The 26,379-nt window shown below is 43.2% G+C and overlaps 1 protein-coding gene across 3 annotated transcripts in view; it reads right to left on the bottom strand.

Annotated features, from left to right (window-relative positions):
• Positions 1–26,379, bottom strand: part of LOC149232657 (putative proteasome inhibitor) — a 126,608-nt gene that overhangs the window by 53,734 nt on the left and 46,495 nt on the right. For 2 of the 3 annotated variants that reach the window (XM_089379472.1, XM_089379473.1), the window contains exon 4: positions 1,434–1,544. The exons of the other annotated variant lie outside the window; for it this stretch is intronic. In XM_089379472.1, coding sequence (XP_089235598.1) covers positions 1,434–1,544 — 111 coding nt within the window. The remainder of the gene's footprint in view (positions 1–1,433; positions 1,545–26,379) is intronic. 3 annotated transcript variants of the gene reach the window in all.

Here is a 26,379-nt window from a genome sequence, read left to right as displayed (position 1 = left end):
TAGAAGTGAAAAAAAATACCTCTAGGCACAAACTGCCTCCTCAAAGTTGCTCCAACAAACCAACTCTTCAATGTTGCTACAATGGCTACCCAAGAAGCTCCTCACTCTTGCTCCAATGCTTGCCCCAAAACTCCTCACTGCTGCTCCAAAAACAAACTCCACAACTTTTCACGAACTGCTCACAAATTCTCACTCAAATGTAATGAGATGGTCGTGAGGAAATGAAAGGGGTTGAGTGGGTTTTATAGGATTTGGGAGAGGGAAATGGACCCAAAAGAACCCAAAGGCACATTATAATGGGCTTTGGAGTCCCCAAAAACCCAAGCTGCAAAAAAAAAAATGCACTTTACGGCCGCTCCCACCGAGTCGGCCGAGTTGGCTCAATAACGACCCGGTCGGCCAAACCGAGTTAGCCACTGAGTCGACCCGGTCATGCAATGACTCGGTCTGACTCTGCTGTTTCGGAGTAGATTCAGCCGATTTTTAAAACAGAGGTTCACCAAAGCTAATAAAGAAGAAGAGGTCCTCACTCCTAACCCTCAGAGCCTCAGCTCAAGAAAATAGAGATATCAAATCCAAATTGATGATCCCAAATGACTCCAACTCTCTTTTATTTATAGATTTCTCCATGGAGTTTCATCTAATGTGAGGGGTTGTAAGTGCAACCCCCAAATTTGGGCTTTTTGCCCCAGCCGACCCAAAATCTACCCAATGTTGCCCCAAACATTGGATAATTTGGGTTTTCCCCCTTTATCAAGACTATAGCCTATGGGGTTGGATAGGCTATTCCATCCTCCCGTCAGCAATGAATCGATTAGGGACATTACAAGTTTTCAAGGTTGATCCCCCAAGATGGCTGCCTCCATTGCATGCCTCACTCAATGTCCCTCCCACGTCAGGCAATGAATCAGCACCAACAGGTTTACAATAGGTACCATCCATGAAATGTGGGAAAGTACCCAAGGGTTTCCCTGCATAGTGTTCCTCTGGAAAAAAATGTATCAGTCCAATCAATTGCTAGATCTTGGTATCTCCAGCAAAGTGTTCAATTTTCTCAAACTCCCAACTGGAATTTTGTTTCAATATGATGAATTGTCCAATATGCTTATCTAAGATAAAAACACATTTCTTCACTATAATTTTAACACAAAAATAAACCCAGCATAACATATTCTTTAAAACCAATAGGAATTTACCCACTGAGGGTAGCTCAACATATTCTTTAAAACCAATAGGAATTTACCCACGGAAGGCAGCTCAATTGGCGATCGCCATGTTATGAAGTATTATGTAAACCATGAGATTCAAAGTTCAAATCCCTCGTAGGTCAAGCCAACGGAAAAAAATAAAAATAAAAATAAAATAAAACAATATGAATTTGAACAGCTAAAGCTGGGCTTGAACAATCAAATAAAAACACCAAAATATTGTACCCGGAGGAATCTGATTGATTCACTGAAGAATATGGTTGATGGGAACAAGTAAAACCAATTTCCGGTTGGTCTCGAGTTGCCTCCTGTCCTCCACTGGTTTCCTTCTTTGACCTGCTCAACAATACAACAATATTAACTAAGCATAGAACCTTTCACTGCAAGTCCAAGTAGGAAAGTCTATAATGTATTGCAGATGTAAGAAAAAAATGACTGGAAGCTGTGTCTTACACAATTAATATCTCGATTATTTAAAAAATCAGACATCAGATTAGATACTATCATTGTCACATGGTTATCATAAAAATGAAAAGCATTCGAGATTCTTGCAAAGGACAAACCATGAATGTATTTTTAATACTAAGAATCATAAGTCACGTGATAATTATTTCAAGATTTATCCCAAGGCTTCCTGCAAGGGAGAGATAGCATCATTTATCATCCCATTCATTCTATTCAAGGTCACCTGAAACGACCTGGAGATTCACTCAGAGAGGCCAGAAAGTAAGAGTTGACTTGATCTTGTGAAAAACACAGTAGTAGCCGCAGGAAATTCAAAACAACAAGATGACAAGGAAATTTCCGTCATAGAAAGGCTAAAAAACTGAGTATATAATCCTGTGCCCCAATGAGTCCACATCTTTGCTGAAAAAACCGACTTCAACTTTAAGCAGCAGAGTCAATCCTTGCTTAAAGAGCTTCACGTGCCCCAAGCTAAGAGGGGATGGTTCCCCATTAAAAGTAGCTTTACACCAAATTTTCCACAGAAAGCCAATAGCAGATGGCCAAACCGTGTGCTATAAAATATCTCCGATTGTCTCTAATCATCCAAGTGTCCCCTTAGAAGAGGACTTCTCAAAGAAAGCAAGGCAGTAAATAAAAAGTAAAATTCAGCCTGAAACCACAAAGAATTACATCATGGAAAAGAAAAGAGTTACAGCAAACAAACAAGAAGTTGACAATGAAATTCCTCCTAGAAAGGCCAAAAAAGGGAGTATAATCCTCTGCCCCAATAATTAGTCCACATTTTTTCTGAAAAAGATGAATTTGACTTTAAGCAGCAGAGCCAATCACAGATTAAAGAGCTTCAAGTACCCCAGGCTGAGAAGGGATGGTTCCTCATTAAAACTTTACACTGGGTTTTCCACAGAAAGCCAATGGAAGATAGTCGAACAGAATGCCATAAATATGTACAAATGTCTTTAAACATCCAAGCATTCCGAGAAGAGGACCCATCCAAGAAAACAGGGTAATAAAGAAAAAGTTAAATTCATACTGAAACCACAAATACTTACCTCTGGAACAGAGAGAGTCACAGCAACCGAACAACAAGATGACAAGGAAATTGCCATCCTAGAAAGGCCAGAAAAGCCAGTATATAATCATGTGCCCCAGTAAGCAGTCCACATATTTGCTGAAAAAACTTAATTCAACTTTAAGCAACAGAAACAATCCCTGCCTAAAGAGTTCCAAATACCCATGCTAAGAGGGAATTGTTCCTCATTAAAAGTAGCTTGACACTGTTTTTTCCACAGAAAACCAATAGGAGATAGCCGAACTGTGTGCCATAGAGAGCTACCATTGTCTCTATAGTCATCCAAATGTCCACTAGAAGACTCTCTAAGAAAACAGGGCAGTAAAGAAAAAGTTAAATTCAGCATGAAACCACAACCAAAAGATATTAGCAGACGGGTATCTTCAAAATCTATGCTCAACTGTTCCATTCTACCATAAATTGTCCATGCAGCAATTGCAACATCATACAAACCCTGCTCTTAGCACAAATCAACCATGCAGCATTTGTAACACCAACTTTATGAACCCCAGTCTTGATGGTGAAGCATAAGCCACCCTATACTTTGCACTTAAAAAAGAGCGAGGCTTCCAAATGGACTAGCACCTTCTTAAACCACCATGCTTCAAGATGCCCCCCCCCCAACCCTCTGTTCAAGCAATAACAGAGGTCTCTAACAAGGTCATAAGGAGATTTTGCCACATATATGTATAAGGGGTTTCCACTATTCCATTTCCAATCTCTCCAGAGCAGATATGACCCATGGAGCTGCATTTTAGAAAGGCAGAAGACAATTATCATACTGCAAATGGCCTCACAAACAGTGGTCTTAACTATTTAACATTTGAGCTCAGTTAAGATCATGCCAAGAATGTCATTGTTGATGCTCAAGGTCCCAAAAATCCCTCCTGCTGCCCCTCATCATATTATATGAAGCAATAAAGGTGTGATATTTATCACACCACCTGTGATTTTCATCACGTGTCAAAAACTTGGAAGATGACACTGATAGAGCATTGGATGGACTAGGGAACATTATTGGTGCAGGCTTTCATAGAGTCGATTCCATTGTGACAGTTTATCTGATGACCAACTCTGGGTGGGTACTGAGACCTATGACGGGAGTTGTTTATTTGCATGTCTGTTGATCGTGGCTTCTCCATAGTAATTAGCCTGGAGAATTGTGCTGTCAGTTGATTGATTTTGATTGAACATCTTGGTTACAACTTAGAGGACACTCATCCATCTCATCCTTGGATTGATTATTAATTTATTATATATGGTGGCTTTACTACTGGTGCCCTCCTCATATTGCGTACTTTTCATTGATGGATCAGCCTTCTATTGGATATTTTTTATGACTTTCATGAGATGCTTTCCTTGGTTATGGAGCAACCAAGATAACATGGATTTTCCCAATGTTATGGTTTTATTCTTGGTATATCTTCCCATCATTTTGTGGGAGCACTCCACATTTTTACAATTATCTATATTGATCTAGCCCTCATTTTGACTAGACATTGATGAGGTTTGATGACACTTGTGTCTTATGGAGGAACACTCTAGCACATGTGGGTTTGTTTTGCATTGGTACACAGCATCTTCATGTCATTGGTAGGTGGTGCTAGGAGAGTGGTCGTCAATTTCACACTAATAGCTGGATTCCACCCTCTCAATGGCTAACTTGGATGTTTGAACCAGCATTGATAAGATCACCGATTTTTCGGCAATGTGCCAAAAAGTTGCAATTTTTTTGGCCAGCCAATTTTTCAGCCTGAAAAAATCGCAATTTTTTCCTTCAACGATTTTTCCCAATTTTTTCTGTTTTCTGATTTTTTCTGAAATTTCCCTGAATTTTGCTGATTTTTTTGCCAATGTTTCTGAAAATATGTTTTCTGGACCCTTGCCAATTTTTGCCAATGTCGATGTTTTCAACACTGGTTTTGACTTAATGAGCCTTATTACTTGGACTACCCTTGCTTATTTAACATGGACTAAGTTATGATCAGTTCGGTTACATTTCCTAGTGGAGTGTTCAATTCATTCCTTCTTATTGAAACATGTGTTGAGGCATGATTAAATATTTTAGTACTTATGTAATGGGGCCGTCCCCTTGCTTTCATCGAGTTGTTGGGCTACTTTAATGACCTTGCACATATATTGACACTAGAATATTTGGGTTTCACTCCTTAGATCATGCATCTGATAATTGGCAATTGATCTAGTGGTTTTAACACCTTACTTGCACATGGTGCTAAGTTGCACCCCATTGAGTTCTTGATCAGATACGTACACTCTTGGGTAACACATTACTAGAGCAACTACCTTTTTATATGGACTTAACTAGTGATTCAGAGTTGCACTAACCGGGATCTACATCATAGCCCTTGGTTGGAGTTCTCCTTGTGTTACAATTGGCAACTAAGGCCAAATCAATGTTTTAAAACTCCGACTCGGCCGAGGGTCAACTCCGACTCCGACTCTGACTCGATATCGACTCTGTCGGCTCGATTTCAATGACTTGGTCGTTGTAAAAAATACATTAAATATTTTTTTTATAAAAAAACATAATTTTAAAGATTTTCATTCATGTTTCCAAACACACAGCATTAGAATATAGATAGAAGACAACATATGATCAAAGTAGGCTCATGAATATATCCATTATATCAAAATGGCACCCAGTGCACTGTCCAATACAATGTACATACATGATGATGATATAGAGATCAAAACAAAAACACATAACCAAGGAGGCTAGAAATGGCGTTATCCTCCAAAATAGATTGTAAGTCATCAAGGAACTAATACAAGGGTCCAAGAGTGTTCCTCACTCCAAGAAAGTCCCAAAGTGCATGTGTACATCTTCAAAAGGTGCATCCTCCACCATGATGTCATCTAGGAGAGACCCTATGTCACACTTTTCAAGCATGTGAGTGGCATGGTACCCCTAAGGGTAAGCATTCGCATCAAAGAGGGATGTGCTAGCCCTCCTAAGTCATCTCAATGATAACCATCCTCATCTGTGCTTTGGAAGAAGGCACCATCCTCCAAAATAGGGTCAAGGCCAGCCAGGGGGTATCTTCAGTCCATTTGGGCATATCATCAAATAATCAAACATCCAAGCTTTTAAGTTTAGTGTTTTAGCATTTGGAGGCTCATCAAGGGGTGTAGCATCACATGGAATCAACTCAAGGCTCGATGCTCATCTTTGGAGGGCCAAGGTTGGGGCCACAAAGTTAGGTTTGCTTTAAGAAGGGGGCAAAGAACCTATTGGAAGGTTTTGAAGAAGAATGAAGCTATCCCTTAAAGAATCTCTACTACATATGTGATACCACCTAAACAAACCTCTCAAGATCAAGCGAGATAAACTTATTTAGGGACAAAAAACCATTAAAGTATCATAGTGAAAACTTTGGAGTCCACCAAAAGCAAAAAAGTAAAAAAAATCGTTGTGTTTAGTTCATGGGCTGTTGTCATCCAACCCAACGGAGTAGGCTCAGACTCGGCCGAGCCGGCCGGGTTATTACCGCTCGATAATAACCCAGCGGTTCGGCTCACTGGCCGAGTCCACCGGGTGAGGCCTTGACTCAGACCAACTCGGCCGAGTCGGTTCCGAGCCGGTCGAATCTTAAAACACTGCGCCAAATCCCACCTTAGGACAGCTCATATGATGGAGATGATTATTGCATTGGATTCTTCTTTTCGAGAGGCCCAATTTTGATATAAAGATCATCTCATTCTGACAAAGCAGAAATGGAATTTTGAATTTATTCTCTCTGATGCACAAATTGTCAAGGTTGGCCTCAGTCAAATGTGGCTCATAAGCCCAATAGATGTGTCCTCACCCTCAACGAAGTGTATAAATAGAAGAGACCTCTCTGATCATTTGGACATCACTCATCTCATCACACCTCTCTCTCTCCTCTCTTGATTGGTTCATACAGCTTGGAGGCAGCCTTCTCTACTTCGCACATGTGAAAGGAGGACGAATTTCTGGGTTAGTTTGCTGGCCGAAAATTTCAGGAAACAGGACAGCATTGACTTGGGTGTGTTGACTTCGTTCTAGTGGGCAGAATTTTGATTTTTGGAGGCCGCATTGATTGGGATAGGTTGACTTCAGATTTAACTGCAGAATTTACAACAGGGTTTTCTCTCTCCTTTGACTGGTTTGACCGATCTGTTTTGGGCTGACTTTGACCCTCTTGGAAGGCTGAATTTTTCTACTGTTGACCGAGCTGCTTGGAGGACATTTTGGAGCTGCTTTGACCACTGTTGACTTTCTGGTTAGGGCTGCAGTTGACTGCTGTTGACTGCTGATTTGACAGGACTGTTTTGGGCAAGTTAATTTGATATTTGTACTCTCTCTCTGCTGAACTATTGAAGAATAATAAGAAGATTTGATCAAAGGGTTTCCCCACATTGGGGTTTTTCCCTAGCATCCACCACATCTTGTGTCCTCTTGTCTTGGCTTGTCTTCTGCACATGTTTTTATGTTCTATCTGCATTTACTGTCAATGTGTTTAAGTTAATGTGATTGCTATTGGATATAATTGGAAATTGTCATTGGGCTGATAAGAAACATTGAAGTAAATTGTGCTAAAGCATAGAACATACCATTGTTATCTAAAATTAACACCTTTGTATAAGGAGGTGGTTATGACAGCTATATTTTTCCTTTGGAGCATATTTCTATGGGTTAGTTGACTTCTTGGAGAAGACATCCTGGATGTTATTTCTATTCTTAGCATGTTATGGTTACTTGATGATATTTTCATTATTACTTTAGTGAAACGCTCATTTATTTTTGGTATCTAGACACTTGCCATGGTCAAACTTGTAGGGTTGTGACATCATAGCTTACTGCTCACATTACTTTTTTTCCCTATATGTCATGTCCTTGCATGGAACCCCAAAACTTGGCCCTAAGAGTTTGATGCAGCTAAAAGAAAGATTAAAGCCTACATAGGCACACTGAAACAAAAATTAAAAAAGGAAAAAGATGGCTAAGACAATGTGTAAGTGCATGGAAAAAAGCCTAGCCTGAGCTCTACCCCCTCAGAATCCCTCACTCAATTCCTAGTATGTCTTGATCTATATAAATAAAAGAAATTTTTGAATGTTTGAACCCTAATGAGCAATGAAACACTACATCTTAAGGGAGTATTTGATTCAGCTATTGAAGCTTGTAACCCAAGTTGTTGGCCTCACATTTTGAAATAATCTGTTGCCCCATTTTTCATCGTTATTCTATCTTTTACCTAGAACTTACCTATATTACCCTAGATTTCTAGGTCTTTAAGCTCAAAAGCCTTCAACAAGCATCTAGAGGTAAATGTTGTTTATTTCATTCCAATTCGTAAAGTCTTTACTTAGCAGGTTAAAGGGAGATTTTAAGCTAACCTTACTAATAATGAATTGTTTAGTTTAAATGTTGCACCTTTAGGTTAATTCTGGTACCCGAATCTCATGATTGGCATATATGCGCCTGCCCAAATGAGAAATGACCACATGGGTTTTCAAGGCTGAGTTGGCAATATGGAGTTTGTCCCTTGGTTCACGCCCAGGTTTCTTCAAGCGAATGTGAGATCCAGGTCAACATTAGTCAAATTTTCTTGTGCGCAAGCCGTTAACAAGATCACTCTTCACAATGCAGAGTTACTAATCGTATGTGTTTCATGTCATATGAATAGTATATCAAGATTTGGCCATCTCCAATGCCATTCTAAGTTTTGCCTATATGATCAGACGGGATTAGAGAGGGCCAATCCAATTAGTTATATTATCTCATCTTGATACTCTATTTCACAGGAACAAAGGAATCGGGTTAATCCCTGTAACTCCTCTCTTCCACATTTGTATTCACTTTATAATATAAATCAAAGGCAAAGAAAGGAAAAGAGGGTGGTTATTGAAGAAAGACTGTAAAACCACTTGTGTGATTTATTGTTATAGTGAGATATGTATAGACTGGTGATATTGTTGTAACATGAATAGATCTTTTCATAATATAAATCTGAGTTTTGATTAATGGTATTCTTGTAATCATTCTCTTGCACCTGTAAGTAAATGCCTCATTGCCCAGTTGGGAAGGGCCCACCAAACTGGAACATGATGCTACCCTATATTTTGCTTAGTCTAGTTATAGTTTTGATTTAGGGATTCCTCTTGTAGTGTTTAAATCATTGTAATGTAACATTTGATTCATTACTATCATTGTGAAATTAGATCGCTTGGAGTATTTGCTTGTTTTGTTCTTGAATAAATACATTCAATCATTTATTCATAGTTTTCACATAGATGATATGATGTTCCTCTCATTACTTTTCTAGCCCCTTTGATTTAGCATGAATTGGGATTGTTGCAATTGTTATTTGGGATCTAGATTAGTCACTCTTTACTAGAACAAAAGCAAACAAAAAGAAAAATTGTACTTAGAGCCCCTTGTGAGGTCAGGTCCGCAAAGTCTAATAGGTAATTTCATTGTGCTCTTTAAATACTCTGTCTCGACTCTCAATAACATTTCATGTCATATTGCAGTACCATGTTTCATTTGGTTACAAACAGCACTTAGAATTCTTTGGTATCTAAATCTAACCTCACTTTCGATGGCAAGAACACTTAAATTCGTTAGGTGAAAGATTGTATCTTGAGCCTGTATGGACATTTTAAACAGAGAGCTAATCGTTGCTTTTTGAAATCGATGTGTTCCTTAGCATCTTAGTTTCCTTCATGCACAAATAGCTTGAACATTCATTGACCAACATTAAAAGATAAGACCAAGTTGATCTATGAGTTAAGTAATTTATGACACAATATGAAAAGCTATTGAATCCTAGTTGCACTTAATATCAGTTTTGTGAATGAGTAAGATTGTCCGAGATTTCTTCCTCAAAGCAGTTTTCTTCAATTTGAATAGATCATAGAATGGTTTCTTCACTTTGCAAGTGAATAGGGTAGCTTACTTCATCTTGTTGCCTGCACATATTGTGTTTACAGCTCATAAGTTTATGAACCGGATTGACAAGTAAAGCATTTATTGAACAAGAATTAAATAGCCCAGCACAAGCTATCCATGCAAAGAAAAAGGTGCACTTGTGCAGTGGTGAAAAAGACCGAGGAAAGGGATAATTCAGGCCCCACAATTGCGCATAGATGGTACAACATAGTGACATCTCCCATAAAGTCAAACAGCACACCATTTCACTCTTTCACTTGCACCTTCTGATTGATGTATCAACCTAGGGATTGTTCCTCCCCTTGAAGTTGGAGGCACCTAATAAGGCCCATTGATAACCCTCCCATCCTTAAGTGGGTCACTTGTTTACATGTCTTATGCTAGAAATACATTACATGTCTTATGCTAGAAAGACATTACATGTCTTAAGCTAGAAAGATATGTGAAAATGAGACTTGTGAGATGTACTTTTATGCCTTGTTCCATTAAATATGGCCCAATCTGATAGATTTATGGTTTGAGGTAGCTTTTATGATGATCTCACTTGATTCTGTGAGCCATATTACTATATTAGGTGTTTGCTTCAGGTTTTACTGGACATCCCATGAGGGATAAAATCATGCTTCTTCAATACTTCAGAGATGATGTCCAGCCCATGCTTTGACTTAAACCAAAGCACTTCCAGGTGTTGATTTTTTGTAGAATTGGGATGTACTCACGCATGCCTAAGTCAACCTAGAAGAGTTGTGAAGAATTAAATGAAAATTTGATTTTTGAAATGACAAGTCAGTGCAGGGAGGTGAAGGGACATGTCCCTTGGGTTATTTCAGCCCCTTCGACTAGTATAAATCTATGTTGCACGGGGACCCATCCGCACCAAATTTCATGGCATTTCCTACGTCCCGATGATCCGAGTACTTTGGAACTCGTCGGAAACGTCCCCAATGGTCGTGGACTCCATCAGGAACTTGGGGACTTCCAAGCCATCCCCGAATCATCCCTCCAAAAATCGGGGACTTTTAGGGGACTTCCCAAACGTCCCTTGATAAATCGGGGACTTTAGGACGTCCCCTGATATCTTGCTCCTTAAACATTAAAAAAAATTAAATTAAAAAAAAAAAAAAAATTAAACCTAAGTTCTAAAGTCTAAATAGTAAAAATTAAAAATCAATTTTGAAATTTAAAAACCTAAACACTATGCATACTACCTAAACCTACCTATCACATGACTCATATGATACCTATCGCACACTAAGCCTATGGATGTGACTATAGTCTATGACTATAATTTATAAATTTATAATCCATGGTTTTCTAGACTTCTAATTTGGGATTTATAATTAAATTTTAATGACTTGTTCATGTTTACAGTTTTATTAAATTTTACTTTTAGGCTTTAAAGTTTAGCTGCTATTTAAATTTTGAAATGATTCATCATGCATTGCAACATCATATAATGATTATGTAGACAGTAGTAGATTGTGTTGTAGCAGACTAATAGTACTTCTTAAGTTCTTGAAAATAGGCAATGCTAGCGCGATTTGTTTTTGTGATGCACAGTGATGACTAGATGGTATTAGTATTAGACAATTAGTATTTTATTTTGTAATTTGAATTTCAAAATTAGTAATAGTTCTAATTTTATATTTTAATTTATCATTCATGTTCATTGTTTATGCTGAATTACTAAATTTTATTTTCATTTTTATTTTTTAATAAATAGAAAAATTAGTTGCCACACTTGTCGTCCCCAACCTGTCATTCCCTGAAAATTTGGTGGTGCGCTCTAGCCGTCGCGGAAACTCGTCCCCATGTAGCCACCGTCCCCCCATCTAGACAACTAATGCAACGTTGGTATAAATAGATGATATGACCTCTCATTTTCTACACCAAGAAAGAGCAAGTTTGAGCAAGGAGAAGCCTATTTTGGAGATCCTTTGTCTGTCTTTTATCTCTCTCTTGGACACACGTGTGAGGAGAAGATCGAGTTGTTTTGGGCCAAGTTGACTAGACCTTGACTGAGCTTTTTGACCAAGGATTGACCGCAGATTAGTGACCACATGAGGACCGCACATGCGGACTGCTAGCCGCAAATTGGACTGCAGTTTGACCAGCCACAGGCCGCACGTGCGAGTTTGACTGCAAGACTGTTGACCACATGCCACAGGGTTGACAGCAAGACCGAACTTTGGCCGCAAGGCTAGACTTTGACCATAGGGCCAAATTTGACAGCAAACTACAATTTGACCAGCGTTGAATTTTGACTAGTTTGACCAACATTGACTTGTTGGAGATTGACCAAGTTTGGCTGGTATTTTTGACTTGGATTATGGGCGCAAATTTCTAGACAAAATTGATTTTGTAAACCTTGTTGAAGAATAATTTCTCCTAAAATAAAAGTTGGGCTTTCTCCCGAGGTTAGATTTACCAAGGTAATGATTTATTCTCTCTATTGTGCATGGTTGTCTTTCTATGATCTTTATTGTTTCCACTGCATTTAATGTTGAGATTTTCTAAATTCTAATTATTTAGTGATGGTAATGGAATAAATGCTAGTTGAAAATCATTAGAAAGTAATTATCTGGCAGAAAATCATATTTTACTATACATCTTGTAGAAAATTCAACATGGTATCAAAGCCAAGTTGAAAGAGCATACATTGAAGTCAGCCTAAGAGACAAGCGTCCAGTAGCCTGATTGCATTTTCAAATCTCTTGTCAAAATGGCACCAAGTGTTGTTTTTCCACGATCCTGGTGTCTAGGATATAATCTTAAATCACAGACGCTACCAAACCAAGAATCACAACAAAGGTACTTTGCATAGCGGACCTATATACAACAGTAAATCTACTAGTGCACAAAATATAGACAACTTTTTACAAAATATAGACAACTTTTTACAAAATATAGTACAAATATGTACAACAACCCAACTTCGTTATATTAATCCAACTGAATAATACAACAGTCTAGGGCTCTGGTACCAAGGATAATGGCCCTCATACATCCACTGATACAGGATACAAAACTAGAGCTTGGTGTCACACTGTCAGTCCATCGACAACTAATCCATCCTCAACAAGATACTTTGACCATCTGGCTATCGCATGCTCTCTCAACTCCTCTCGGTCATACCTTGTACCTGCCTGATCCGTCGACTCCCAACCTGCAACACCTGCCTTTATCAATGCTCCAAGTCCATCTGAGCACTAAACCTCAGCTGTCAATTTGCTCTCTAATTGTGCCTTTAGTCCATCAAGGACACAACTCATCGAGACTCCTGTGGAGTTGTTCACAACTCCACCTGTGAAGTACTCTCAACTGCCCACTATAGTCTTCCTGCGTTGCTCCAATGAAGACTAACATAGGGCAACGGAGGGCTACCCAACTTTTGTTGTAGATGTCCTTCTCCACACGCAAGTCAAGGGCTGCAGCAACTGCTACTGGCTAATCAAACCTTGAGCTCAATCATTCTACCACTCCTAGCAGCCCTTAGTCCATCAAGGCACTGCACCAAGGACTCCACACTTGGGCCCTCTCACCCTGCCCTCCAAGAAACCACGAGGTATCCAATACTTGTTGTAGCATCTACTCCTAGTTAGGGCACCCTCACACTAGGATCACCCTTCCTCTTGGCTGCCAACAGACTTCACCAGTTGTCCTCTCCTAGGACACTACATCCTCTAGCGTCCAATCATCAACAAGGTGACATCTACAACTCACTATTGTTGCCTCCTTGACTTCGATTTTTGTGCATTCATTAGACTAGTTAGGGCACACAACAACCCTAAACCACAGCTCCAAAAACCACTGTATTCCTTATCCAAACAACTACTAGGTCTTTCCACACATTGTTTGGGCCCAAGGCTCCTCCTTAAGAACCCTCACAACATGTTAGTCTGCTACAGTAAAGGTTGCTGCCCTTTAACACAAGGAAATACTACTTGATGAAGTCATCCCTGCCTCTGATTACCTGCACTGCTGCTCTTAGTGGTTGCGGCCTAGAGACTACCCTCTCTTGTAGCAAAGATTCCCCACACCTTAATGGACAGAAAAACACACTAATAACTTACCTTTGACTGCAGCTAGGACCTGCAAGGAACACACAATCCATTCAAGGGATAAATTGCCCTAAATCATCCTCCTTGCCTCCATGCAAGGTGCCTCAGGGTTGCGTCTCTTCCCCACAAATAAACTCGCACTCAAAACAGAGATATCCTCCCAAAAACTTGTGCTTTTGTCCTTGCTTCCTTGTTGCCTTGTTGGGGCCTGACCCAGGTTCAGAAGTGATTCAGCCAACAAATCCCGAAACTACTGGCCCTTTCGGCAACAATCAGTGGTGCACAGACTGAGGTCTCACTCGAGGTAGTATGGGAGGGTGTTGGAACCAGGTTTCCGCACCCTAGGGATGTCTTGATGAAGTCTAGGAAGTTCGCGAACCGAACCTGCATGCTTGCGCTGCTCCACGCAGCCGTCTGTCCTTCACAACTTGTGCAACTACTTCCGCACAGCTCTGTAAAGAGCGCGAAGAGGTGTTGTCTAGATCCTTTATCCTTATTGTGCTATTATTATAGATCTTAACTTAATTGTGTGGGCCCAATATTCTCATTAATCATTCAACATTCATAACAAGTGTGCGCAATCATAAAACTGTAAAGAGATGCATAAATATAACAGAAGCATAGACACACAATATTTTAGAATCAACTTATCTTTTATTAATTCTCTATCCAAGTACAATCCCAACTCCGCCCTACGCACTCAGCTGCAGGGGTCCGCGCACTCAGCTGCGGACTCTACTAGGCCTCTGCGCACTCAGCTGCAAAGCCTCTACCTATCACTACGACCCAATACCTTCAGATCTACTTCTAACTTCTAACCATGCCTTCGCATCTATCTATTACTTGTCAAAAACTAAGACCCCCTTTACACTTAGAGCCTCGCTCTATTTATACAATCCCATGGTCCGCGGACCATGGGTAGGCCGACACACTTTACATTAAATTACATTATCTTAGGGCGGACAACCCTAGACTCTTGCGCTCCACACCCACATTTCGCAGGGTCTTTACATTACACTTTGACCAAAATTCGGGCTTCAAGCCCCAAAAACCTGCTATGGGGGGATCCGCTGTCCAACAGGTCCCCAACATAATCATCGTGACTCTTCCCGAGTCTTTGCGCAAAGTCCATCCAACTGTGCTTGTGCTGCGCGAAGATCCACAGCGCACTGCTCTGTCGTCCGCTCGATCCGCTCTGCTCGCTCGGCTGAATGCTCATTGGCAGGGTCAAATCCCTGTCTCAGGTCATGCATCACTTTCATTTGTGCAAGTTTTCCTTCGATGTCGGCCATGATGAGGAAGGCCTCATCAATCCAAGGCTGGACGCATGCTTTAAGTACTGCCTCTTTTTGGCGCACTACGTCCACTTGCTCCTTCAATGCCTTTGCTTGTTGTAGCCTCGCGAGCCACTAAGTTAGGACCACTGTCTGCGCCATCCCGTGCACACTATCATATTGCATTTGAAGCTCTCGCGCCTCTGTTTCCAACCGTTGTATGGTGGGGTCCTCCTGTAAGGTTGTGAGGACCCCGAAGGATTCTTCCAACAACGTGGTGCAGCTCTACACTGCCTGTTCAATTTCTTCCAGCCCTTTTCGGATATCGTTGGCACACTGTTCTCGAACTTCTGGGGGCGTGGAGGGTTGCGCCTTTAATCGTAGTTCAGCAATTGACAGGTTTAGATCCAACTGTATCCTCGTAGCTTCCTCCTTTGCCTTGCGGAATCCACTGGACAATTGTGGATCTTCCTATGGGTAGATCTGTCGCAATTTCCAGTTCTGGGACGCGGCGACATGCTTCCTCTACGATCTGCTCTAACTGCCGGTTCTGCGCCACTGCTTCATCGCGTTGTAGGCTAAGTTGTTCGATGTTGATTTGTTGTTCACTTAGCATCTGTACTGCGCATCCCTCCCTAGCGCGGAGTTCTACTCTCGCTCCATCCTGTAGCTGGTATAAAATATCCTGCGGAAGGGCAGCCAAGTTTACGCCGAGTCCCTTGATCCTTCCTACTGCGGCTCTATCCTCCATGTTGTCCGTTGTCAATGCTCCTTCCGGCAGCGCGACGGTGTTAGTCATTTTGGCCTGCAATAGCTGCTCTATTGCTGATGTTCCCGCGGCACTGTAGGTGACTACCGTTCCTTCTTGTGGGGGCCGCACCTGAAGTCCCTAGAGTTGTGCCCTGAGGGCCCCCAACACATTTTGCTGCTCCGCCATTGCTTCCTAGAGCACTTCCCTAGTGACCTTGCGAACTATGTCACTGATGTCGTATAGATCACCCTCTGTCAGTGTAATAGGCTCCCCATCCAGTTTGGACACCTTGGTCTTCTCCTGTGGCCCTATTCGTTCTGTACCGCGCGATCATTTCAGTTGTGTTGATGTCATGCTCGGGTCCGTGCCTTCCGCCGTGTCGTCTGTCCCTTGTCCTGTGGTCAGATCCGGGCCTCTTCCCTCCTGCGTCGTGGTTGCCCCAGTTGTCGGTGTTGTTGCTACTTTGTCCGCGGCCTTGGTCTACTCCGCAGCGGCCTTCGCTGCCTCACGGGAAGCCCTTACCTCCTCGGCAAATTGCTCGTTCCGCTTCTGTTGTGCCAGCAGCTTGGCGACATCCTTCTGTCTTTGTATTGTTGCCTCATCACGCACTGCCAGATCCGGGGCGCGCCACTCGGGTGGCCATGAGTCGAGCACTGTGAACACAGCATCATCAATCGCGATGAAGGGGAGTTTGGTCCATTTCTGCTCTGGATCCTTCCGCGCCCTGATATACACATTGTGCATATCTGCCTTAAAGTCTGCAAAACTCCGCAAACTGTCGTATACCGTGGGGGATAGGCACGGTTGTTTGTTGATCCACATCCGTACGCTCGCCTCCATGAGTATCCAGAAGATCTTGGTCTCGCAGATCTGCGTGGCGTCCCTTGTCGCCCATAGCGATGCGTACTTCGCTGCCTCTGGCAAGTCTTGATCAAGAGGAGGAAACTGACTGTCCTCCGGCAATTTCCCTGCAACCAACAAGATGGATAAGAGCAACCACGCGTAGTGGAAGGTCTTACCCTGTTCCCGATCCTCCTTGCAGTTCGTCAAGAACTCCTCATAGAGGAACTGCACCCAGTTGAACTGTACCCCTTCGGCGCATTGATTGGCTAACACAATAGCCATTGCTGGTTTGCCACAACGTTTTCTCATCAATTTTCCTGCCAACAGCTAGGTGGCTACGCGCACCCCTTTTTCTTGAATGCTAGTAATGACATAACCCCTTTGCTTCTTCTCCAACTTGTATTTCTTCTTCATGGCCTCTGCGAACGCCAAGTCTCCGCTTTGGCCAGCTATTTCCATGGGGTCCCTTCTCGTACAGGGAAGCTGAGAAATCCCATGAATAAGCTCCCCCGTGACGGGAATCAGCTTCTCCAGCCACAAGTACCCATCATGCACTAGGCAAAGCAGTTGCCTGATGACGAATATTGTGATTGGTGCCCGGTGATAGTGTGGAATCCATAGTAGGTGGAGTAGCTCGGCCTCCTCCACACTGCGCAGCCATTTCTGCAGCTTTAGCGCTGTAACTGACCCCTCCTTGCTCTATTTCATGAGTTGGCTAGTTTCCAAATGTGGGAACTTTTCGCTGTCCGCGAGGTCCCAATCTTCAAATTTCATTGTGGCATGCAGCCCAGAACCGATCCTTCAAACAGAATTCCATCTGGGAGAAACGGGGTTTGGAGTGCACTCTTAACGGCATCCAAATCTTTGGGTACTTTCACTCTCCCTTTCCGTAGAGGGACATACTTGGGCAGTTTTGCTTTAGCGCGCACTGGCTGAATGTCTTCCTCCATTTCTTCATCCGCCTCGATTTCTTCTACGAACGCTTGGAGATCCTCCTCCTCATCATCTGTCTCAAGATTAACAGTTTTTCCCTTGTCTTCCATATACAGTTTATCAAACCGCGAATTTTGCGAAGACATGTCGACTGGTCCCACTACCTGTCGATCCGTCTTAGGCCTTGGCATCCGGGGCGATTTTGGAATTTCCGGTCCCACCTGCAGCGAAGGGCTCTGGGTGGCTTCTTCAGCGTTACTTTCGACAAATCGCACACCTCTCCTGGTAGTTGTCATCTTGTTTGAGCTGTCTGTAGTTCGCGATTTTGGAGGCTCAAACACCACTTGGCGCTCAACACTGTGGGCTCTTTTTAACAACTCAAATCTCAAACAAACAAGTGTTGTCTCATGGCCCGCCTTGGTAGTTTTATAGCGTCCTTCAAATTTGAATTTGACCATTCCCCCCATTTCTGAGTCATTAATGCATTCTTGGCAGTAGATCCCAAATCTAGTTCCGGCTCCGTGTCTTAATTGCTTGTCGTCCGCTACTTGCCTTAAATTGGACATCTTGTCATGAACAGTGACACCAACGGTCACTTCCCAGCTTACCCGCGTGACAGTGCAGCCCCTTGTACGCGGGCGCGACCCGTGTGTCATACTGATCCTGCGCGCAACCTCCTTGTCGCGCAACTCCCATACAGACTCTTTTATAGTCCCGCGCTCTCTTTCAACTGCTTGGAGCGCTAAGACTGTGCTTCCTATGGATAGTCAGGTGGTCGCACCACCAATGCGAGGCTTCAAGTCACCTTCCAACCCAGTCCGCGGGCCCTCCTTAGTTACCCTCGCACCAGTCAGCGCCTCGCGTTCTTCCTTAGACGGTGCACTCCCCTGGTTACTTTGTCTGATAAGGTGCGGTTGCAGCCATGGTAACAGAACCAGAAATTCTCAGCGACAATCTTCTAATGTGGTGTTATGGCTGCCCATATCTTGTCCTGTCCTTTTATTGACGCGACATGTTTGCGCGATTTTGGTTTCCAGTTTCCTGATTTCCGTGTCCATTAACATGATTTTCTGCTTCAGTCATACCCGATCTTTTTCAAGTTCGCGAAGCTCAAGGTTCCCTCGCCGAATGGCTTCTTGAATCTGCATATGTTCATCCTCGCACGGCTGCATATTTCCTTCGTTCTGGTCCTCGCATGCTGTCCCCATTATGGGAGTTGTTGTATGGGGATTCTTCTCCAAAGCTATGGCCTCAACTCTGCTCATCGTCTTCGGAATCATTCCCGCGCTCAAGTTCTTGTGCATGGCCCTATAGGCCCATCAGACCGCTGGTACGCACAAGTCCCAATCAGTTCGCCTCACCTAGTCAACCCTATTCAGGATTTTGCATACCTTCTTGAATGCTTCTACATGGAACCTTTGTGGGGCGCGTCGCTTTTCTTGCTGCTACATCTGGTTCTGATTTTCGATCCTTAGTCTGGGGTGTGCTTGTGTGGACTGTATGGCACACGTTTGCACCCATCGACACAGGTGGGAGTGCAAGCTGCTTCGTCCTGGTTGCCTGCTCTCGTTCAACGTTGGGGGCTTCCAAACCGCAAGCTCATCCGCCTTCTACATTCGCGTCAATTTACAATGGTCTCCTGATGTGTACTCCACCATCATGAGGGTGTTGCGCGCAGTGCCCATTCCAGCGCACCATACCGCTGTTGTTCCGGTACTGCGCTTTCAAATTTGTCCAGGAATTCATCCACTGATGTCACTCCATCATATGTTGGCAGTTCCCTTGCCTCTGTCGTCACGCAGCGCAGTGATCTAATCATCATGTTGCAATTCAGCGTTGTCACTTCGTGCAACCGGTTCTGCCAGCGTTCTACTTCGTCTGAATCCGAAGTACAAGAGCTGTCGCGCTCCCACGAGATTCTCCCATCTGCAATTGGGTTCACACGATCCTGGTCTCACGTCGTTATCTGGTAAATACAATCCAGCTCATCGTCGCGCACAAGTTCAGTGTAGTGCGCTCCTTCGGTTGGGTCCAGTGGGACTACTACGTGTAGGGACTTTTTCTCGAATATCATCTTTCGCTTCTTCAAGTTGATGACTCCATTCATATTAGTGGCCCAGTCTATCCCTAACAACGTGGGATAAGGATTGTTGTCATCGACAATCTCTATTACTTCAAAGTCTTTCTGCGTGCTCGCGCCTTCGATATCAACTGTTACTCCTTGCAACCTTCCCATGGGCAAAATCTTTTGTTGGTTCGCCATTTGTAATTGAATAGGGGACCACTGTAACGCGGGCCTGCCCATATGTTCCCATGTTTGCTTCGGTAATACATTCGCGTCCGAACCCAGGTCTAGGATTACCTAATCCATTTCATATTCGCCAATCTGCGTCGTCAAACTCATTTCCCCCCCGGTGCGCAATGTATGCTTCCCCAATTTGCGGACTACACACGGTTCCCCTGACCCCGCTCACCTAGTGATCAGCTCCTGTAGTCCCTTAACTGCCTTGTTGTCGCGTAGCAGTTTCATGCATGTCTCCAGAAAGGTAGTGAGCATAGAAGGATCCATCCCGGGCTCTTGTTGATCCTTACTACCTGAAGTAGAGGCCTCCGCGAAGCTCTTTTTAGCTTCCATGAACGTCTCCTTTGCGCGTTCTAAGTCAAACTCAGGTTCCTTTGTAAGAGCCTTGCGAACACATGTATCTTCCTCAGGCAGCTTCTCCTTATCCTCCCCTGTGGTTGCACCGCTTCTGAGCGTCATGTTCACATTCGGGTCTTCTTCACGCGGTTCAGACCTCATTATTTGGATATTCTAAGTCGGAGGAGGCTGGAGTACCCCTTTCTTGCGCATCTGTGCGATCAACGTAGGACAATCTATCATTTCATGATCAAACTGAGTACACTATGAACAAGATATTCTCGTCGGGTTGGTACAATCGCAAGCGTAGTGCCCTGGTCCCCCGCAATTGTAGCAAATTAACTGTCCGCGACCCCTTCCTGGTCCCATTCCTCCTCGTCCCTGAAATCCAGCACGCACCATCCCCGCAGCTGGGTCGAGGGCTCGCATGTTTGTCTACATCCTATAGGCTGGGGTCTGATCCATCATTAACTCGTAGTTGCGACAACTACGCTCGTCATGGCCCACCGACCTACAGAAATTACAAAACAGTTGTTGGGGTGCCAGTGTATACTTCTGCAACAAATAACAATTATTTGTCATGTGTTTTCCTCCTATCTGACAGATCGCGCACCATAACGCGGGTGCTGCACTCTGCCCTGCCTATGCCTCCGGTGTCAACGGCATTGGCCCCCCTCCTGCCAAGTAGTTCGTGAATATTGGACAATGGTCCTTGTCATGGCCCTGGCCTTTGCATTTTATGCACCACACTTCCTCGCGCGCCTCTGGCCGCAGTGCCCTATCCTGCTTCAAGCTCTGCATTTCCAAGCAGAGATTCTGTAGTTGCGCATGGATTTGTTGAACTCCCAACCCCGGATCCTGTATCGGTGTCTCATGCAACCTCATCGCCATTTCCAACGCTTCGGCCTAGGTAGAAAGTTTCTGTTGCGACAGCGCCGTCCTTAGGTGTAGTGTTAGAGATGCCACAAACCATGCACGATGTTGTGCATCCGTGAGCGTCATATTAGCCTCGTGGATCGTACTCTTCAGCTGCTGATCTAGATCCCAAGGGGTCTCGCCTGGAAGCATCGCGATCTCTTTGAACCCAATGATTGACTGTGTCTCTGATTTCGACCGGCTAAATTCTCTGTTCAACGCATTCTGGATCTCTGTTCTCCCTGCATTTGGGTGGTCGTCCGTGACCCCTTGCGCTTCCCACACTGCTCTTACCACAAACCAGAACTGGTCTGAATCCTCATTCCCTACTCCTCTGAATACAGGTAGCTTGATCGCACTTGCCATGCTGAACTGCAGGGTTGGTGGGGGTGGAGTGGGTGGAGATGGAGCTGAAGGAGGTGAAGCAGGGGGTGGTCTAGGCAGAGGTGGTAACTGCAGAATGCGCTGCCTTATCAGACTGACTGCACTTCTCAGAGAGACCCAAGCAAGCTCTTCCTCGCTCTCTCGCGAAGGTGAAATTAAGGGACTGTTTCCTAATTCCCCGCTACCTTTGTAGATCTTTCCGCTCCGCGTCATTCCAAACATTAATGTATTCGCATAACCGGCTTTTCACATAACAACCTCTTAATCCAACTATTCAAAGATTTAATGTACTTACCTTGCGGTCCCTTGAGAAAACATCATTCTGCTTCATTGTAGCTCACAGTTGTGTGATTTATCCAGTCGAGCCAATGATCCATAGCTCGCGCAATCTTATCGTTGATGCCTCTACTCTGCGCACTAATTCCAGAGTCCACACTATCGGTTGGTCGAGCTTATACCTTCCCTGGCCGTCGGCTAACCTCGCGATCCATTCATACAGTTCAGAAGGAAAGGATGCAAAGAAGATCTCGTGGACTTCTGTATACACATAGCATTCCAGCCACCTTTTCTCGAATACCTGCAGAGTTCTGTTTTCCTGTGTCACGAACTCGTGAATCTTCTTGTCCAACCACTCTTCAATTTCCTTCTTTGTTGGGTTCCAGTGGCAAGACATCAGACATCCCTTACGCAGATCCCGGTCTCGGCAACGGAACCATTTGTTGGCTTGATGGGGCCTGACCCAGGTTCAAAAGTGATTCAGCGGAACAAATCCTGAAACTACCAGCCCTTTCGGCAACAGTCCGCGGTGCACAGACTGAGGTCTCACCCGAGGTAGTATGGGAGGGTGCTGGAACCAGGTTTCCGCACCCTAGGGATGTCTTGATGAAGTCTAGGAAGTTCGTGAACCGAACCTACGTGCTTGCGCTGCTCCGCGCAGCCGTCTGTCCTTCGCAACTTGTGCAACTGCTTCCGCGCAGCTCTGTAAAGAGCGCAAAGAGGTGTTGTCTAGATCCTTTATCCTTACTGTGCTATTATTATAGATCTTAACTTAATTGTGTGGGCCCAATATTCTCATTAATCATTCAACATTCATAACAAGTGCGCGCAATCATAAAACTGTAAAGAGATGCATAAATATAACAAAAGCATAGACACACAATATTTCAGAATCAACTTATCTTTTATTAATTCTCTGTCCAAGTACAATCCCAACTCTGCCCTGCGCACTCAGCTGCAAGGGTCCGCGCACTCAGCTGCGGACTCTACTAGGCCTCTGCGCACTCAGCTGCAGAGCCTCTACCTATCACTACGACCCAATACCTTCAGATCTACTTCTAACTTCTAACCATGCCTTCGCATCTATTTATTACTTGTCAAAAACTAAGACCCCCTTTACACTTAGAGCCTCGCTCTATTTATATAACCGACACACTTTACATTAAATTACATTATCTTAGGGCAAACAACCCTAGACTCTTGCGCTCCGCGCTAGCATTTCGCGGGGTCTTTACATTACACTTTGACCAAAATTCGAGCTTCAAGCCCCAAAAACCTGCTATGGGGGGATCCACTGCCCAACATGCCTCCTTCGTTGTCCTATTTCAGAGCTCTTCCTTTGTGGATGCACTTGGATGTGAGGAATAGCCCCACACAACCTCCTTATATAGGATTCTCAAGGGCTCCAACGAACTGCCCCTTTGAGGGCTTGACAACTATCATTAGACCTCCAACAAATAGGTCGACTTGACCTCTCCTTATGCAAGCCCACACTCATACCTCAAAAATTCGTAATTCCACTTTGACCACTCAGAATTCAATGATTCTCGATGCATTGTATTCGTCTCGACATCGTCTATCATCTCCATCCATCACATGTCAAAGTCTTCTCACGGTTTTTGCCCAACAGCTTTGGGTGCAAAACCCCAGGCTTGGGTTTCAAGCCCACAAGGCCACTTGTGGAGTTCCTTCCTCCAAACCCTCGATCCTTAAGGCTTGGAGTACCTCCCAAGCTACAAAAATCAACACCAAGTCTCAGAGTTGAAGATAGGTTAGATGGTGCCATCAACTTCAGATCTTGGAAGACCAGGATACACCTTATCTTGGAAGAGAATGAGGTTTTAGAATCATGTGGAGAAAGCCATTCCAAAGCTAGAGTGCGCTAAGGAGAAAACCAAGCAAAAGAAGAATGAAGCCAAGACGAAGAGAATCTTGGTAGACTCCATAAAGGACCACTTGATTCCTCATGTTGGCGCATTGAACACTGCCAAGGAAGTATGATGCTCTGATAGGATTGTATGAGAGCAGCAACACTAGTAGGAAGTTAACCTTGACAAACTGTCTTTGTAATGTCATGATGACTAGATCAGACTCTGCTCTCTCATATCTTATGTCTTCTAGATCAAAGATGAGCTTGTAGACATTAGATATACCATTAATGATAGAGAGCTTGTTACAGTGACTCTCAATGGATTTCCCTCCTCATGGGAGCCATTTATTCAAGAAATTTGGGCACGAGAAAAACTGACCAAGTTCAATAAGCTATGGACTAATTGTGTCCAAGAGGAGACCAGATCGTTGTCCAAGAATAGCTTGCGGAATCAACAAGATGAAGAAACTCAAGCTCTTGCAACTCACACAAAGAAAGGAAAAGGAAGAAGGACTTCGAAAAGATTGATAAGAAGAATATAGGTAGAAAACCTCCTCCTGTTCAGAATCATAAGAAGAAGGATAGGTCAAAGTTCAAGTGCTTCATTTGTCATGATTTTGGCAATTATGCTTCCCAGTGTCCTAAGAAGAAAAGGAAGGGAAAGCAACATGCATCAATAGCCAACGTTATTGTTGATGATGATGATGATGAGCATCCACCTCAGAAGGAGTCAAAGGAATTTCTCCTTTAGATACTATTACCAATAGTAGTGATGTTTGGTTTGTGGACAAGGCATATGACAGGCTTCTGAGACTCTCTTATAGATTTGTCAGAGAGGAAGTTGTTGAAATTTGATGACTAAAAAGTTTCTTGCAATCCCAACCCGGTTTTAATTTCACCTTATCATTAATGCCCTTTCCCATAAACATACATTCAACATATAGAATTCTGGAAATGAAATTTTAAGATTAAAACACATGGGACTGTCAACACATGCTGAAAATAAATATGGACATAAACAGACCAACACACATAAAAATACACAAATTTTTGGTCAACTTAGACCCAGGCAAAACCCCTTCAACCTTCTCCGAGGAAAACCTATTAGAGAGCTCTTCAAATTTATTTATCTTTCAAGTTCAGGAAAAATACATTTGCAGACAAAACAAAACAGCAAAATACAACTTATCTCTTCAACCCAAAACTCCCTGAAAACCATGCCCACTTTGCCTCGATTTCCATGCTCACTTGAAGCTGAAAATATGTATTGTACAGATATCGATTGTATTGTACAGATTTCCGTACGGGCTGTACGAATTTTTCAAAAAAAATCAAAAACTTCTCTCGAACGGCGTGCAGCTCATAGCATTAAATGTTGTTTATAATGTACCTTAAGTTGTCTTCTAAGCCTTGATTTTCATGCCCAACTTTGCCCAGAAATCACTCCTTCAGCTTGCTACAACAAATATCTCCTTCAAAACTTTTCTCCAACTCTCAGCCTCCTTTCTCCAATCTGCTTGTGAAGAATGAATGTAGTCTCTCTTTTCTTTTCCCCCTTCTGTTTCCCTAGATGACTTTTGGGCAACCCTAAGATCTAATGGCTCAGATTCATTTAGATCAAGGGATGAGAATAAATGTGCATTTAATTCTCACTTTCTATTTTTTAACTCACCCATTTAATAAAGTACCCACATTATACTTTTTGTCTAAAGTCACTTTTCACTTTATAATTTAACATTGACTTTACCACTTATAAAGTCACTTTCACTTTATAAAGTCACACTTAGGAAAAGAATTATTTCAGATACTTTTCCCTAGGTAGAGACTAACCCATGGAAAACCACTTGTCCAACGTACATTAAAAATCAACACTCCCTCTTACCGAGGAAAGTGTTTCTCACCACACCCATCTTGTCCCTGAAATGGATATGCTTGCCTCTTGGCAAGGACTTTGTGAGAACATCGGCCACCTGCTCATCTGTCAATATATACTCCAGCTTCACTGCCCCCTTTTGAACATAGTCCCTGATGAAATGATATCTGATGTCAATTTGTTTTGACCTGTCATGAAACACTGGATTCTCTGTGAGTTTAATGCAACTCTAATTATCACAGTGAATAACCGTCGGTCTCAACTCCTAATCAAATAGGCCATACAACAACTTGCGAAGCCAAATGGCCTCACAACTAGCCTAGCTAGCAGCCACATTCTCAGCCTCAAAAGAGCTCAAAGCAACTGACTTTTACTTTAGACTGAACCATGACACAACTATCAAACCCACTTTGAAGCAACACCCTAAGGTGCTTTTTTGTGTCAAAAGTACACCCTACCTAATATGAATCTGTGTAACCTGCCAACCTCACTCCATCTCCCCGCCTATAGTCCAGACCATAATCAACAGTCCCCTGCACATAGCGAAGAATGTGCTTTGCAGCTAGCCAGTGCACCCTCTTGGGCTCCACCATGAACTAGCTAAGTGTGTTCACTGCAAAGCATATATCTAGCCTAGTGTTGACAAGATACATCAAGGACCCAATAAGCTGCCTATACAATGTGGGATCCATCAAACTAAAATCTGAAGCATGAAGCTTCTTCCAATTGGTGATCATAAATGTAGACATGGGTCTACAATCTGCCATGTAAAATCTACTCAACACATCCACAGAATACTGCCCCTACCCCAGAAAGATATGCCCCTCCTCCTTCCACACCTCAAGCCCCAAAAAGTAATGCATCAGCCCAATGTCCTTC

The sequence above is a fragment of the Pinus tabuliformis genome, chromosome J (assembly GCF_031772625.1).
Source record: "Pinus tabuliformis cultivar Carrire ecotype Pingquan chromosome J, CPIR1, whole genome shotgun sequence".
Lineage (NCBI taxonomy): Eukaryota > Viridiplantae > Streptophyta > Pinopsida > Pinales > Pinaceae > Pinus > Pinus tabuliformis.
This window is presented reverse-complemented; position numbering and strand designations above follow the sequence as displayed.